The sequence below is a fragment of the Euphorbia lathyris genome, chromosome 2 (assembly GCF_963576675.1).
Source record: "Euphorbia lathyris chromosome 2, ddEupLath1.1, whole genome shotgun sequence".
In the NCBI taxonomy this organism is placed as follows: domain Eukaryota; kingdom Viridiplantae; phylum Streptophyta; class Magnoliopsida; order Malpighiales; family Euphorbiaceae; genus Euphorbia; species Euphorbia lathyris.
Window position 1 is genome coordinate 46157482 of NC_088911.1, and position 17222 is coordinate 46174703.

General features: G+C 37.8%; 1 protein-coding gene across 1 annotated transcript; it reads right to left on the reverse strand.

Moving 5' to 3' along the window:
* Positions 1-1156: 1156 nt before the first annotated feature.
* LOC136220383 (polygalacturonase-like) lies at positions 1157-3160 on the reverse strand. Its single transcript, XM_066008206.1, has 4 exons — positions 2451-3160; positions 1911-2200; positions 1595-1823; positions 1157-1505 (listed from the first exon to the last, which is right to left on the reverse strand). Exons 1-4 carry the CDS (start codon positions 2928-2930, stop codon positions 1287-1289), a joined length of 1218 nt encoding a protein of 405 aa, XP_065864278.1. The 5' UTR covers positions 2931-3160; the 3' UTR covers positions 1157-1286.
* Between the last annotated feature and the right edge of the window lie 14062 nt (positions 3161-17222).

Sequence of the window (17222 nt, forward strand, 5' to 3'; positions counted from 1 at the left end):
GAGATAAATTTGGTTGAACCATAGTCGAAAGAAGTCTCCGTTCAAGGAAAACGATCGGCTCTGATACCAACTGATACAGATCGATTTCCACTGAAAGTTTTAATCGTAAACTTACAAAGATATTTCTTCTCTAGCTAAACTAGAAGGAGTGAATCCCGGGTTTTACGGACTAAATCCGTAGGAAATCAAAGATCCCCCATTATTGAAGGCAGAACCTTAACAAAGCTTCACAAAGAAGTTGATAATTTGATTGATAAAAAGTTAAGCATTACAATGACAAAGAGATGAATTTATATCATCTAAAACCTAATTGCCAAATTACAATAAAGGGTAAAACATATAACTACTTAAAAATAATAAGATAAGGGTAAAAGGGGTTAAATATAAAGGGGTGGCATGGATGGTAAATAGGGAGTGGTAGGGTTGTAATAAGGGAGTGGCAAAAGTGTAAATAAGGAGTGGCGGGATTGTAAATAAGGAGGAAGCTGGAGTAAGGAGCAAGTTCCTTAAATTGAAGGCACGCGGGGCGTGCCTTGGCTGCTGAGCTCCTCTCTGGATCAGTACTCACTCTACGCGGGGCGTGCCCAATTCTACGCGGAGCGTGCCTTGGCTGTTGAACTCTTCTCCAGATCAGACACTCAAGTACGCGGAGCGTGCTATAAGGTACGCGGGGCGCGCCTGAGCTGTTGAGCTGTTATGTGGCCCTGTTTTGGCCTCTTTACTCGCTTGTTGATCGTACTTGGTTCTTCCTCCGACTTCCCCCGTACGGACCCGATCCTAGGGAAAGATGCCCCGCATCAATAAAAAATTAAGAATATAATTTACAAAAAATAATCTGAAATTTAAAATAACCTCGAAAATAAGAATAAAAATTTAAAGCAAGTTTAAAAGAGTTTGGAAACACTTCAAACGCAAATTAATAAGTTTGAAAACAAGATAAGAAGATTTAAGATGATCTAAAAGAGATTGTCAGCTGTATGATTCCTTTGCCTAAATGCTCAGGTAACTGTGGAATTGGAGGCTCCTATAGTTATTCTTTTACATTCTTCACAGGATTTTAGAACACCAATTGGTATAATTGCTTATGATGTTTTTGAATTTACAGTATTACTTCTAAAACAAATAAAAAAAAAAGTTGCTTTGAATATACGAAACATAATGTAACCTATTATTCCCAAAACAAAACAAAAACTCCATTGCAGCGTGAGCCTAAAATCACATTGATCTAATAGAAGAACAATAAACATTTTCTAAGACTAGGAAAAAAAAAAACAAAAATATACAATCTAAAGACAACTAGAGGGCTCAACAAATCCTAAAAATGATCCATCTGCGTTATGACAAATTGCATTAGCCGGACGACTATTGTATGTCAGTCCCACATTTTCAAGTTGAATCCTTCTGCACGGATACTTCTTACTGCAGTCAAATTTCACCGCTACTTGTGTTGCTGATGTCCCACGTATATTGTTGTACCTAATATCACTTACTTGAATGCCGGATTGCTGCATAATTTTAACATATATAACAATTAAATTAGTAAATTCATGTTAACAATTTGATAGTTTTAGCTCTATAATCAAAATTACCGTACCTGTCCAGGACAATTGTTGTTAGAAGGACAGTAATTTTGGTCTACAACAATGGGATTTTGGACATTGTTCATCACAACATTTTGGTATAGTACGTTTTTCACGAACCCAGTGCTTGGTCTTCCCCATGTCTTGATTCTCACCCCATTTTGAGTTCCTGTGAAATGAACTCTTTTAACTACCACATTTTGTACTCCTAGCTCTTTATATTCCTTGCCCAAACTCCCTATGCTGAAAACAAATTAACAACAAACTTTAATCAATCTTTAATTAATGTGTTAATAATGTCAATCATTTAATACAAAATAAATATTGTACCTGATACCGTGGCCAGGGCCGCATCTTATGTTTTTGATATATAAGTTAGAAGTACCCGGACCGATTGAGATACAATCGTCTCCGGTTCCAATCCTCGAGTTTGAGATTGTGATGTTGTTTGACATTTGTACGTTAATACCGTCGGTATTAGGGCTATCTTCCGGGGCAGAAACGGTAACCCCCTGGACTTTCACATTCTGGCAACCGTAGATTATAATGTGGAACATTTGGCTATTTAGTGATGTCAATCCATATATTGCTATGTTATCAGAATTGGTAAAATGAAGTGACTGCACCAAAATAAAATCACTTAATTACAGTCTATATAAAACCAATTAAATCACTCAATTAAGTCACTTAATTACTGTCTATAATTACAAAATAAAACCAATTAAATCACTTAATTACAGCCTATAATTAATAAGGAAACTGAAACGGTGATGGAAAAAAAAATGGAAAACGAATACGTGAAACTCAAGTGAAGAAGAGTTCTCGTGCAACATAACACTGATAAATTATTATTAGGACTAGTTAACATACCGCGGCACCAGAAGGGCAATTGTTTCCAGAGGCCTTGCAAGCCCATAAATCAGCACCTTGGCCTTCAAGAGTCCCGCAGGAGATGGTAACACCGCTGACACGCCAAAAGACAATCCAATCTCCACCGTACCCAAGGACTTTATAATCCGATGGAGCCACAAGTGTACCATCTATTCGGAAAAAGATTGCATTGTTGTTGCATGGACCCTGAAAAACCACTTTTTTCAGAAGAAACCTCCCAGGTGGCACATAAATTGTGACTGGTCTATTTGATCCACAAGCCATGCTCCATGCCGAAACAAAGGCACGAGTTGAGTCGGTCCTGCCATCGGATTTGGCCCCATATCTCTTAACATTAAATGAAGGTGTGCCATCGGATTGGGGCCAAAAAGTACTCAAAACATCATCTGAAGCTGCAAAGGATAAAATTGAGGAAACGAGAATGATGAGAAGATGAAGAGAAGAAGTCGTTTTAGCCATTGGGAAGATGACTAGAAACTTGAATGTGTGATAATGGAGATTAAAGGGTACATTTATATATATATAAGTGCAAATGCCGTTATAGGTAGAAAGTGTAAATTGTTTGAATGCATTGATTTCGTAATTGATGAATGATGAATGATGAATATAAGAGGATTTAATGGGTTTGGAATGAAGATGTTTTCACATTCCTCTTGCTGGTGGAAATGCAAATTAGGACTGTGGTTCCATGTGCTCGTAAAAATGGTAGTTTATGCAAATTAAGACTGTGGTTCCATGTGAAGAAAGCTTCTTTACTCTTTACTTGTTTGGATTCATGTTTATATACAGAAGCTCATTAATCATTTGTTCATTTACTAGTTTTCCTGTATTCAGTTAGCCGTATTAAATTACATTTTAATATCCCAATTACGAAATTTAAGGTTTTTAATTTAGGAATATATTCTCTAGACGATGTGCTAGGAAGTAATACAAATTCAAATATAGGATCTGTTATGATCTCTTATGGATAATTATAATTCAAATATATATAGGATAGCATCTGTTAGGGATAATTATAAGACAATTTTCATAATGATAATAATGATAATTATAATTGTCTTAGAGGGAAGAACCGAGCAGGATATCCTAACGAGGTTAGCACCCTATGAACCGCTAACCCGCGACCCGGTATTATTAAAAAGAAATGGAAAGAATCATATACAAGAAAAGAAAAAAAAAAAAGGCAAAACTAAATGAACTGAAACACAACTCGATGGCAAGCATTCTCAAAATAGTGGCAAACAAACATCATGAGCCGAGTCCCACCAGCGCACAGCCTTCCTGTAGATATAGTAGGAATCTGTCTTGTATATAATTGTGTATTATCATAATTCTAATAGATCGAAAATCACTTAATACAATTTATGTTGGATCAAATAAATAAACTTTCAAAGGTAACAGAGGGAGAGTATAATTGATGGAAGAAAATTCTCTTGCCTTACTACATGTATTGATAGGTATTTATAGATTACAAACATGACTCTTAGTAAACAACATTAACTTTCTATAAATACAGATACAGAAATGACTCTTGGACAATACACTGAACCAAATTAAACACTATTAATTATAAGTTTATTATTTCAACACACCCCCTTAAACTTATAAATTTTTTTATCCCTTAGTAACACCAATAACAGTTCTTAATTTGCTACATTTTTTAACTTCATCGTTATTGACCTCTTCACTCCGAGCTTTCATCATTCCTATTATTATCTCCATCGTTTTCTTCGAATTTGATTGTTATTGACCTTTTCACGGAGTATTCCATCATCGACATTATTATCTCCATCCTTTTCTTCTTCCCCATCATCATCGTCATCCCAATCATCTTCGTCAGTACCATCAACATCACTATTATTATCGTCAACTTGTATTTTGGGGTTTGGATGTGGAACATAACTTGTAGTGCACCTTCTACATGACATTGACATAATACTATTCATGTCAGTTCCCTGGACTTCTTCCACTCTTTCCTTCCTCTTTTCAACTTCAGTGATGTCTTTGGGAAACATCTCACTTGGTTCCTTCATTAACTCGACTTCACATTTGTTCTCTGGCACATGTTTGATTTTATCAGAGGATTTCTCAATAACTTTTGCACTTCTGTTGTCTTTTGCTTCTTCTTCCACATGCTTGCTCTGCTTCTCTTCTGATACTTTGATTTCTTTTTCAAGCCTCTGCCTCTTCTTAGATACTTCCGAATTTTTCACATTTTTCTTCTCTGGTTTTACTTCTTCATCTTCATCCTGATCGTCGTCTCTGTCTGAAGACTCTGAATTCTCATAAGCCCATTGCAATACGTCATCTATATGATTGCTTATATATTTGTTGAATGGATCAAGTGCAAATTTCTCAATTCCCATATCTTCCTCTAATAGTCGACAAAGACGGACCGTTGTAAGTTCCTCATAATTGGCTTTAATATAGGAAACTCTCTTCATCATGGCCTTGCTAATGTTGAACTTACGGATGAACTATCCGTTTCTGTCTAGGCGGAAACGGGTGGATCACCTGTTTCTGGCATGGCTGAAACGGGTGAAACGGGTTGTTTTTGTTATTTTTAAAAAGTAACAATAAGATAATTAAATAAATAAATGACGAAACACATGAGTAGCCTTGAATTTTTAAGATTTTAAGGTTTACCCTAATCTTTAATTTTTACACCAATTGAGTCCTTCACTAACAGTTTAGCTAATGGATATATTAGTGAGAGACTCAATGTGTGTGAAAATTAAAGTTAAAGTGTTTAATATGGAAAAATAAATGATGGGAGCTCAATCCTTAAAACTATATAAATTTGGGGGCTTAATTATGAGTTTAACCATTAATAAAAGGTTGTTAGATTGCAAAAGTGAATACGAATTAGATTTGTCGCACCCTGGCTTGGAACTTCTTTCTTCTTATTGACTGGATCAGTTTCTGGAAAAAGACCCATCACAGGAGAATCTTCCATTTTCTCCTCATCATCAGATACATGTTCTTGTACCTTCGCATGTCTTTCACCAATTTCTCCTAAATCCTCAGAATTCTCATCATCATCATTTTCTAAGGATTCCACCAAACATTGCATGACAAATTTCTTCCGTCCATCCAATGTATATTTCTCCAATCCCAATTCCTTCTCCAAAAACCTCCTGATCTCCTCAAAGGTCAAAGAATCAACTTGTTCTTTGATGTCATCTATGCATAAGCGCATAGCTTTCCAAATCTGGGACTTGGTCTCCCACGAATCAATGGTGATTTCTCTTTTCACCATTATTCTCAATTTTCAGGAGAATTTTTGTCTGGCTCTGATACCAATTTGTTGGATCAAATAAATAAACTTTCAAAGGTAACAGAGGAAAAGTATAATTGATGAAAGAAAATTCTCTTGCCTTACTACATGTATTGATAGGTATTTATAGATTACAAACATGACTCTTAGTAAACAACATTAACTTTCTATAAATACAGATACAGACACAGATACAGAAATGACTCTTGGACAATACACTGAACCAAATTAAACACTATTAATTATAAGTTTATTATTTCAACAATTTATATTATCCCTAATTACTTAACATGGTATCAAAGACGCATTCGGTCCATTTATTTGTATCGGCCATCACTGTTATTTCAGTTGCAATTCCAACAATATAGGAGCCACATGTAAAAGAAGGGAGGGAGGTAATTGCCCCTCAAATTTTTTGAAAAGAATAATAATTTAGATATAATTTTTATTATTAAATTCAATTAGTCTTTTTTTTCACCTAATTAGACTATATTACGTCCCTCGCTTTGAACTTTGCCCATCTTATTACTAGACGACTTTAACTTTTTTTTTTTTTAATCTCTATTTACAAAAGTTAATACTAAAGTAAAAATAAAATTTTTAAAAATACATAATAAATGATCTCTCAATTTTGATACTTACACGCATGTTAAATATCAATTGGTTAAAGAATAAATTTATACTTAAAACATGTTTAGTAGCTGATATTGAAAGTTCAATAACCTCTCACTATTAAACCCTCTCATTAGAGAGCTTTAATAATGTTTATAGGCTTAAAGCACTTTTTGGCCCCTGACCTATTATTTGGTCATATTTAGCCCCTAACCTATCAAATTAGATAAAATCCAATCCATATTGAATGAAAAATTAACTCTGTTGGAAAATTAATGGAAGTAACCAATACAAAAATGACACATGACACATAAATAAAATTAATTTTCACTCTATCGGAAAACTAGAAAAAGCTTTTAGGATTTTTTTACTATGTAAACTAGTTACTATTGCCATCTCCAGTTGAAAATTAATTTTATTTATATGTCATGTGTCGTTTTTGTATTGGTGACTGCTGTTAATTTTTCAATAAAGTTAATTTTCCATTCAATATGGGTTGAATTTTATCTAATTTGATACGTAATGGGCAAAATATGACCAAATAATAGATCAAGGGCCAAATGCAGAAATTTTGGATAGGTGATGAGCCAAAAAGTGTTTTAAGCCAATGTTTATATGACATTAAACTCATTAATCAAGTTGGTATTTACCAACTGATTAATGAGCTATTAAAAATTAAAAAGCCACAACAGATTAAAAAAAAATCAAGAATTAAACAATAAATGTGATTTGATGGTGGGTACTATATGATTGAGTTATTGTAGAATTTAACTAATCGAGAAAATAGTCTACTGAAATGGAGTTTGTTATACTAATTAATTAGTGTAATTAATTTATTAGTCCCTATATTTTGACAAAACACACTATTTAGTTCCTGTATTTTCAAAAACACATGATAAAGTCTCTAACCTTTTTCTCAGTGAACTGTTTAGTCCTTCCGTCTATTTGTTAGATTTTTTTTATCGCTTATGACTTTAGAAATAACTAAATTACCCTTTACTATTTACCTTCAAACTTTAGAAGAGAAAATCCAATTTAGAAGAAGAAGCTATTTGTATGGAGAACAAGAAAAAGAAAAGACTCAATGCTTACGAATTTGAACGATTAAGAAGAAAATCAAGAAGAAGAACACTCAAAGTTGATTTCAGATGCATTAGAGTTTAAAGGAAAGGAAAAGAAGAACGCAAATCCAAATTGACTAACAAAATCTTCATGAGAGTCTAACACGGCAGGGACCAGTGGCGGATCCAGGAATCGACGTCTGGGGGGGCTAATTTTAGTCCGCTTTTTTATTTTTCGAAGTCTAGCCTGTTAGGGCTGGACAAATGTTTTTAACCTTCTTCTAGCACACTTAAACTTTATGGTTTTTATATGTTAGCTAAAAATTATAACATTTTTACACTTTTTTTTTTATTTTTAGCTATAATTTTTTTATAATTTTCATAAAATTTAATTTAGAAATTAAGTTAATTGAATCTCAAAAATATCAAATTGATTTGTTTTATAGAAAAGAGATAATAAATTCTTAAAAAAAAGAGATATAATAAAAATAACTTCATATAAAACAACAAAAAATGAGCTTGATGTGGTTTGAACCCATGACCTCTCACCTTAAAACAAGACTATTAACCAACTCAACTACTTTAAACTTTTAAGATAATACTACATAGGTTAAATATATACTAATATTTGGGGGGGCTACACGGGATAAAAATAACGGTACTCAAGGGCGGAGTCGATGGCCGGGGGGGCTTCCCCCCCCCCCCCCCCCCCCCCCGGGCTCTAGGCTGGATCCGCCTCTGGCAGGGACTAAACAGTTCACCGAGAAAAACGTTAGGGACTAAACAGTTCATTGAGAAAAAAGTTAGGGACTTTATCATGTGTTTTTTAAAATACAGGGACTAAACAATGTGTTTTGTCAAAATATAGGGACTAATAAATTAATTACCTAATTAATTATGTATCGATTATGTGACATTAGTACTAACCTCATTATAGTATAAGGACTAAAGTTTTCCAACACAAACTAATTTTTTTAGGGAAACAAAACGTATTGCCTCCTCCAACAATGACTCTTTTTTTTTCTCACGAGATATTCCTTACCTTGTGGAATTGTTTATGTGGCTTGTCGGGTCAGACCATGATAGAGGTCTTCTTGAATAATCCCGACAGCTTTGGCTACCTTCTCGAACATGACTTCATCCAAGCCTTGATGGATGAGAGTAAGCATTTTTTGATCAGTTCTTTATGATTTTTCTGTAAACTATCTTTTTCAGCCTGAGATAGCTGTGACTCGTCTTCTGAAGCTACATAGACTTTTTCTACGATGTCCCAAGCATCTTGACATCTGAGAGTAATGCCTTCATTCGAGTACACCAACTTGCATAATTAGTTTTTGTGAGCTGAAACTAGTGGAAGGAAATATTGTTAGAATTGTCTGACATTTTTATAGGGTCTCTCAGAACACTCAATTTAAGAAAGATATATTATTGGAAAAAGTACAAAAATAAACCTTGTGATTACACCTGTTTTCGATCAACACCCTATGGTTTAAAAGTTTGCAAAATGGTACTTTGAGGTTCATTCCGTTAGCAAACACATACCAAATTGACTAACGGTGTTAAAAGTCAAAGAGAAAAGAGTTAATTTTGATAATTAGATAATAAGTGGAGTTAATTTATAAAATAAATAAATATAAGGACCAAATTAACTCTTTTCCCTTTGACTTTTAACACCGTTAGTCAATTTGGTATGTGTTTGCTAACGGAATGAACCTCAAGGTACCATTTTGCAAACTTTTAAACCACATGAGTGTTGATCGAAAACAGGTGTAACCACAAGGTTTATTTTTGTACTTTTCCCTAATAAAATAAGTAGTCGATTATTTTAATGAGACACATATACAAATAAATATTGCAGTGCACTCCTTCACAATAATTCGGAACAACTAACTCAAGCTGAAAATATCTACTTGAGCCACACAAAACTATATGATTAATTTTAGGCCATCAAACAACTTCAAGCCTCGCCACAATTTAGTCTGCCAAAAACATATTCATGTGATGTACTTTTTTTATTGTCACTAACCCGACAAAGACTTAGTTTTACTCAGTGGGTATTTGTTTACACCATTTCCACCTCATGTTTGACATTTTTTTTTTGAGGGAAAATACCTAATTTATATAACTGAGGCAATAATATCCTCTTCAATTACACTTATTAGCCATTCCGGCAAATCAAAAAACGAATAAAAACTAGCATTGGAAAGAGCATGCCTTGCTACTTGGTGTGCCGCTCTATTCGCTAGTCTCGGAACAAAAGACACAGAATACGTCTTATTTTTCATCAATTCCTTGCAATCTTCTAGTATGTCTCCAAAATTTGATAAATCCGGCTCTTCTGAACTCACACCCTTCACTACTACTTGTGCATCCATCTCAAATTGAACATTGTCCATCTCCATTTCAGTTGCCCAAGCCAAACCCTCTCTCAACGCCATGGCTTCTACAACTCGGACCAGATGCATCCCTCTTAATACTCCGCTTGCCCCTGCCATAAAGGACCCATCTTCATCTCTCACGATTAGTCCCCAGCCACAGCACCCCGAGCTATTGAAAATAGCTCCATCTAGGTTACACTTCAATCTTTAGGTTACACTTCAATCTTCCCCTATTCGGTCGCTTCTAATGTTTTCCATTTAAAACAATCGACCTTGGGCTTCTCCTTCTTCCCTGTGGATCGACCTGCTGTCGCCCCTCCTCACTTCCCAATTCCTGCTGCTGGTGGTGAATTTGAAGATCTTCGCCTTCCTCCTGATGCTGTGGGATCCTCGGAACGATGGGTTCCTGTTGCACAATCAACCCGACACTTTCTCCATTTAACTGGCCCAGGTGCGTATCACTTCTCATTTCTTCTCCTCTTCTTTCCGCATCCCCAATCCCTCTCTGTTGATTACCCCCTTCCACTCCCGTCCACCTACCTTCCCTCCACTCTCTTCTAGCTTCAACCGTCCCTTCCATTCTCCCTCTCCCTGATTCTTCCTCACTTTCTCTTCTTTGGTCGGTTAATCCTCCACCTTTCAACTCCTTCACTTCCCTCCAATCTTCCATTAGTTTTCTTGTCAATGAAATTCTCATGTTTGCCTGTATCAGTTCATTACCCCACAGTACCGCATTCCTATATTGCCAGATAGTAAACAAAATGCAGATTACTTTAGTTAAGAAATCTGCACTTTCTCTGCTGCATTTTTCTTCCAACCATTCAACAACATCATCATAGGTCCCTTCAGGCGGTGCTAGTCCCATTTCCTGCCAGCAACGAACCGCGTATGGGCAAGCGCAAAACAAATGCCAGCTATGCTCAATGTCAATTTCACAGATCAAGCAATGGCTCGGTATTAGCATATGCCTTGCCCTTAATGAGGATCTCAAAGGTAAACATTTAGAGCACAATTCCAGACAAACATTTTTACCTTTGGCGGAATCGGCAAATCCCACACTCTACTCCAGTTCACCCCAGGTTCCCCTTCCCATTTTCCATTCTCCATAGCCTTGTAACCAGATTTGACAGAATATGAACCGTTTTTTGTAAATTTCCATGCCAATCTATCTGGTCTCTCTCTAATTTGCAGGATTATCCTGTCAATCGCTTCAATCTCCACAACTGAGAATAGTTCCGTTAATTTTGCTCTATCCCATACCCTTGAGCCTTCAACAAGCAACCCTGCTACCCTCATCTCCTCCCCTCCTTCCGTACCTCTATCTTCCATATAGAATGATCCATCCCTCTCCACCCATGGGTCTTTCCACACTCTAATTGTCTCCCCATTTCCCACCTCCCACTTCAGCCCCAGTTTTAATACTTCAATCGACTTCCAAATACCTCTCCAAATAAAACTAGGATTTCTGCCTAGCTTTGAATTTAGAAAAGTGCCAGTTGGGAAATATTTTGCTTTGAACATTCTGCTGGCTAAAGTATTTGGACTAGAAAGGAGTTTCCACCCTTCTTTTCCTAAGAGGGCTACATTGAACATATGTAGGTTCCTAAACCCCAGGCCCCCTTTCTCTCTAGGCTTACACAATTTCTCCCATCCAAACCAATGCATTCTATCTGTCCCATCCTCCTTTTTACCCCACCAGAAAGAATTCATTATTCGTTGTAGTTCCTTACAGATAGATTTGGGAAGAAGAAACGTGCTCATACAGAATGTAGGTAACGCTTGAGCTACCGTTTTGATCATCATATCTTTTCCAACACTCGATAAGAATTTAAAACTCCAACCATTGACCCGCTTTCTTAGCCTATCTGTGAGAAACGAAAACAAACTCCTCTTTGACCTTCCAATCAGTGAAGGTAGGCCTAGATGCTTGCCGGTATTTAGTGGGGACCACACCCCTAATACATTACAAATCCCCTCCATGGCTTCTCTCTTTACATTGGTGCTAAAGAATATACCTGATTTATTGACATTCACTGCTTGTCCCGAGACCTTTTCGTATTCTTTCAGGATTCTCTGCACGCTCTCTGCTTCCCCCAGTGTTGCCCCAAAGAATAGGAAGCTATCATTTGCAAAAAAGAGGTGAGAAACTACTGGAGCTCCTCTACACATCTTACAACCTCTTATCAAATCGTCTCTTTCCGCCTTATATATTAATTGGGACAGCACTTCTGCACACATTATGAACAAATATGGAGACAATGGATCCCCTTGCCGAATTCCTCTTCTAGGATTCACTGGACCAACCAATTCTTTGTTAATTGAGATTGAATAATTGACCGTTGTCATATACAACATAATCCATTGGATCCACACTTCACTAAAACCCAAACCCTTCATGACTGCTTCCAGGAATCTCCAATCCACTCTATCATACGCTTTACTAATATCAATCTTTAGCGCCACATCACCCTGCTCCCCCCTATTCTTTCTTTTCATGTGGTGAATAGCTTCGAAGGCTACTTGCACACTATCAATTATAGACCTTCCAGGGACAAAAGCTGCTTGAATCTTACTAATTAGGTTAGGAAGAGCCACTTTCAACCTATTAGCGAGGACTTTTGAGATTATTTTATACAGAACATTGCAAAGTGCTATAGGCCTAAAGTCAGCCATCGTAGTTGGGGAATCAACTTTCGGAATCAGAACTATGATAGTATCGTTCAAGTTGGCAGGGAATTCCCTACGTTCAAGCCAGCCCCTACAAACTTCGAAAATTTCACTGCCAATCATTGGCCAAAAGTGTTGATAAAATCCTGGGTTAAGGCCATCTGGTCCCGGCGAATTTTCAGGGTGCATTTGGAATATTGCCTCGGTAAATTCATTCAATTGAAACGGCTTTGTTAATCGCACATTTTCTCTGTCAGCAACAATCGAATTAAGCACACTAACCGTATCCAGGTCACATTCCGTATTCTGATCATACGCTTTTTGAAAGTATTTTTTGGCTTCCTCCTGAATCTCCTTTTGCTCCTTCACAATACTTCCATCTTCCCCCTTTAGAGACAAAATCTGATTCTGCTTCTTTCTGATTCTGACACAGGCATGAAAAAACTTAGTATTTAAGTCTCCACCTTTTAGCCAAAATTGTTTCGCTCTCTGTCTCCAAAACGTCTCTTCTTTTTCAAGTGCCTGGCTAAGTTTTCTTTCTATCTCTTTTAGTTTTCTCACAGATTCTACGTCCCTTTTGTCTCTGAATCGAACTAATTGCCTTTTTAGGAACTCAATTTCCTTCAGGAATCTGTTTCTACACCCCTTTTCGAACTCCTCCATGCCCTTAGCGCATCTCTCTAATCTCTCCTGCATACTGCAATTGGCATTTTCTATCCACTTTCTTTTCACCAAGCTCTCAAAATCGGCCTCCTGTAACCACAATTGTTCAAATCAGAATCTGCCTTTACTGCTTTTTGGATTTGGAGCTGTTAGCGCCAGTACAAGGGGATAATGATCTGAATATACGGTGATGGTGCTCTTCAAGTCATATCTCGGATACCGGTTTATCTAGTCCCCACTCCCAAAAACCCTATCGAGCTTCTCTCTGATCCATCCTGGTGATCCACGCCCTCTCTCCCAAGTAAACGGGCTCCCTCCTTGTCTAAGTTCATCATACAGCCCACACTCCTCTAAAACAGCATTAGATCTTCTTATTAAGCTTTCAGGGTATTCGGCCCCTCCTTGTTTCTCGCTTTGGTCCCTGATACAGTTAAAATCTCCCATCACTACCCAAGGTAGAGTTGAATCATGCGCAATTGCTCTGAGGATCTCCCATGAGTCAGTCTGGCACTGTCTGTCTGCATACCCATAGAACCCTACACATCTCCAATCCCCTTCCTCTCCATTTATCACTGCCTCAATATGTCTATCAGAGAATTTCGTAATCCCTAATTTGACCTCCTTCCTCCATAACATTGCTAGCCCACCAATGTGCCCTCTACTCTCCACTACAAAACAACCTTCAAACTTTAGTTTCTTGCTTAGTTTTACCATACGACTTTGGTTGACCAAGGTCTCAATAAGGAACACAATATCGGGTTGACATGATCTCACCATATCCCCCAATCCTCGAACTGCACGAGAGTTCCCCAATCCTCGGCAGTTCCAACTAACGCCAATCATTCCTCTCGGCGGACCTGTGATCCAGGTTCCGCCGCTTCATTATCATCTAAGCAATCCTCATCCAATGTGGAAAGGGATTCCTCATTTAAAAAGCCCATAGGTATGTCTGCCCCCTCTACTCTTTTTCCTCTATCTTGGTCATCCTCTCTCCTGCATTTCCTATCCTCCAGTAGTCTCAATGCTATTTCATCTGCACTTTCCATCATCATATCATCTTCACGACTATTTTTACTCACATTTTGAATCTTCAGCTCACTATTCTGAACACCTCTCTGTCTTCCCTGGCCACTTCTAGAGGCTCCTATATTGAATTGGAACCCCTGCGTCTGTCTGCTTATTTGCCCTGCTTGCCAATACTTTCTTCCCCCTACTACATTGGGATCCTCATTCTGCTCCCCTGGTTCCTTGAGCCATCTAGCACCGCTCTGATCTCCCCCTTTTCTGAGTGGCGCTTTCAACCATTGACCCCACTCCCTCTGGATCTCCTGACTATTTTCCTCAAACTGTCTCTCACAGTATCTTTCAGCATGTCCTAGGATTCCACATAAGTAACAGAATGTTCCAATTCGTTCATATTTAAATTGGATAAAAGTTGGTTCTGCCTCCGCTTTACAAATCTTCTTGAATCGTTTCAGCGGCTTACGTACGTCTATTTTCACTCTAATTCGCATATACGAATTCAGGAACCACTTCCATTCTTAGAGTCATATTCCATAAACTCCCCCATACAGGTTGCTATCTGTTTACCTGCCACTTCATTATTTGCCCCAAATGGCAGATTATGTACTTACACCCAGATTGCCATCATGTGGAGTTCAATAGCTTCTGGCTTGACTCTTTCTGGCCATTCATTCATGAATAGAACATAATTGTCGAAAGTCCACGGCCCTCCCGCCATGATCCTGTTTTTATCAACCACATGATAGAATTCAAATGAGTATAGATTAGGAAGAACTTCTTGAATTGTGACACTTCTTCCCGGCCTCCACAGTCCTGCTAATTTCAATTTCATGGCTTGGAAGTTAACATGATGGTTTGCAATGAAAGTTCATAGGAACCTCAATCCTCTTCCTTCTGTCTCCCCAATCCCTTGTGTTAGATTTAGTTCTAGCCCCTCCAGCTCCTCTTTGTTGAAACACCTTTCCACATAATTTTGATTTGACAAAATTGTTTAAGTATAATTGAAATACATATTCTAAACACACTAAGTTTAAATGCTTTGATTTATTCTACTAATGTGTTTGTTCAAATGTTGAGTTAAATTGTTTATAAGACACAAGAATTAAAAGGCCCAAGCCCAATACAAGTGTCAAAGCCCAAGTCAAACAACTCAGTACAACTCGGCCCGTGTTAGCCAAAACGATGTCGTTGTGTACAAAACGCAACTCAGCAATCGAAGGATCTGGAAGACCTTCGGGAACAACTTCAAGAGGAAGCTGCTGAGTAGAGTCGACAAACGTACAAGACAGCAGCTGGCTAAGGAAAACTTCCAGACAAAGTATTTCCACTTAGGGTAAAGTTCAGATGACACAGTATGATGTCCAGTTGACTTTACCATAAGTAGTGAGACATTCTGCTGAGCTGACCGAGGACAGAAGATACACAAATCTGATTGGCCAAGAGCTCTGAGCAAGTCAGGATGACAACGACAGGAAGCCGTTTCCCTCCAACGGTTATTTCGAAATTGGAAATGACCGATGCCCAGACGTCTCTATAAATAGAGTGCCATCAGAAGCTTTCAACACAGAACTTGATCAAGCCATTACGCTGACCAAATCTCTACGCAAAGTTCTGCAAGCAAAAAGCAAAGCAATCTTACACTACATTCAATATCTTTTGTGTAAAAGTCTAGAGTGATTATTCAATCATCTAAGGTGTCTTAGCAAATCATTGTTTAGGACAAACACTTATCATTTCTAGAGATTAGAAAGGAGAGGCTGAGTACTCGGTTATAGTACTCAGCATGAGATTAGGATTGAGTAGAGGTATAGAGGAAGGTACTCTTGTTATACTCAGTTGCTAAGATTGTAAAAGGTTTGAGGCTCTACCTTTAAAGAGCTCAGTAGAGGATTTGAAATCTCGGAACGTGTTCCGGGGACAGGACGTAGGCTTAGAAGAAGCCGAACCTGGATAAATCTGCTGAGTAACGTATTTCTTACCTTAAACTCCTTATATATATTGCTTGCTTAAATAACCAAAACTGACCAAGTAAAAAGGTCAAGCTGAGTTGTGCGCATCGAACATCTGAGCTCAGGAATAGACTTTAAGTGGTATCTCCTGACTCAAGTCAAGAAACTGACCTAGTCACCAGTTGACTAAGCCAGTATCTTACTGATCACTCAGCACCACTGTTAAAACCTTTTCTCTTAAGAAAAGAAGTTTGTCCAAACTTAAGAAAAAGTTTAAATAGTTCCTACCCCTTGGAACTATACTTGCACTGTTATAAAGGACCAACAAGTGGTATCAAAGCCTCAAAGCTCTCTGTAAAAGGTCTAACAACCTTAAGCTGATCCCTACCATGGGCGAAAACAGTACTCGGTTTCTCCCAGGAAACCAAACAACTCAGATACTGCCTGAGGGGCTGTCCATCACTCGGCCTCCCCTATTCTTCGGGTCTAACTATACCTTCTGGAAGAATAGGATGAAAAATTTCATTCAGGCTACAAATATGAGTGCCTGGCTATCTATAATTCAAGGCCCATTTGTACCTGTCGAAGTTGTGGCTGGCCAAACAGTTGTAAAAGCTGAGGCCAAATGGACAGAGGATGATCTTAAGAAGCTTCAAAATCACGCTTCGGCTATCAATATGCTTCATTGTGCGCTCGATGCTGCAGAATATAATAAAATCTCAGGTTGTGAGTCGGCGCAAGAGATCTGGAAAAAGCTAGAAGTCACCTACGAGGGAACCAATAAAGTAAAGGAGTCCAAGGTGAATCAGCAGATGAGACTGTACGAGCTGTTCGAGATGAACAATGATGAGGGCATCTCAGACATGAATGCAAGGTTTACCAACATCATTAATGAGCTCAAGAGACTTGGGAAAATCTTCACTGAGGAAGAACAAGTCAAAAAGATACTCAGGAGTCTTCCTAAAGACTGGCAAGCAAAGAAGACAGCTGTTGAGGAAGCTCATGATTTAACCACCAATAAATATGACGAACTCATCGGCTAGTTGCTGACCCATAAGATATCTATGAAAAACTTCGAGGTGAAGGAAAAATCTGAAGACAAGAAGCATAAATCTCTTATC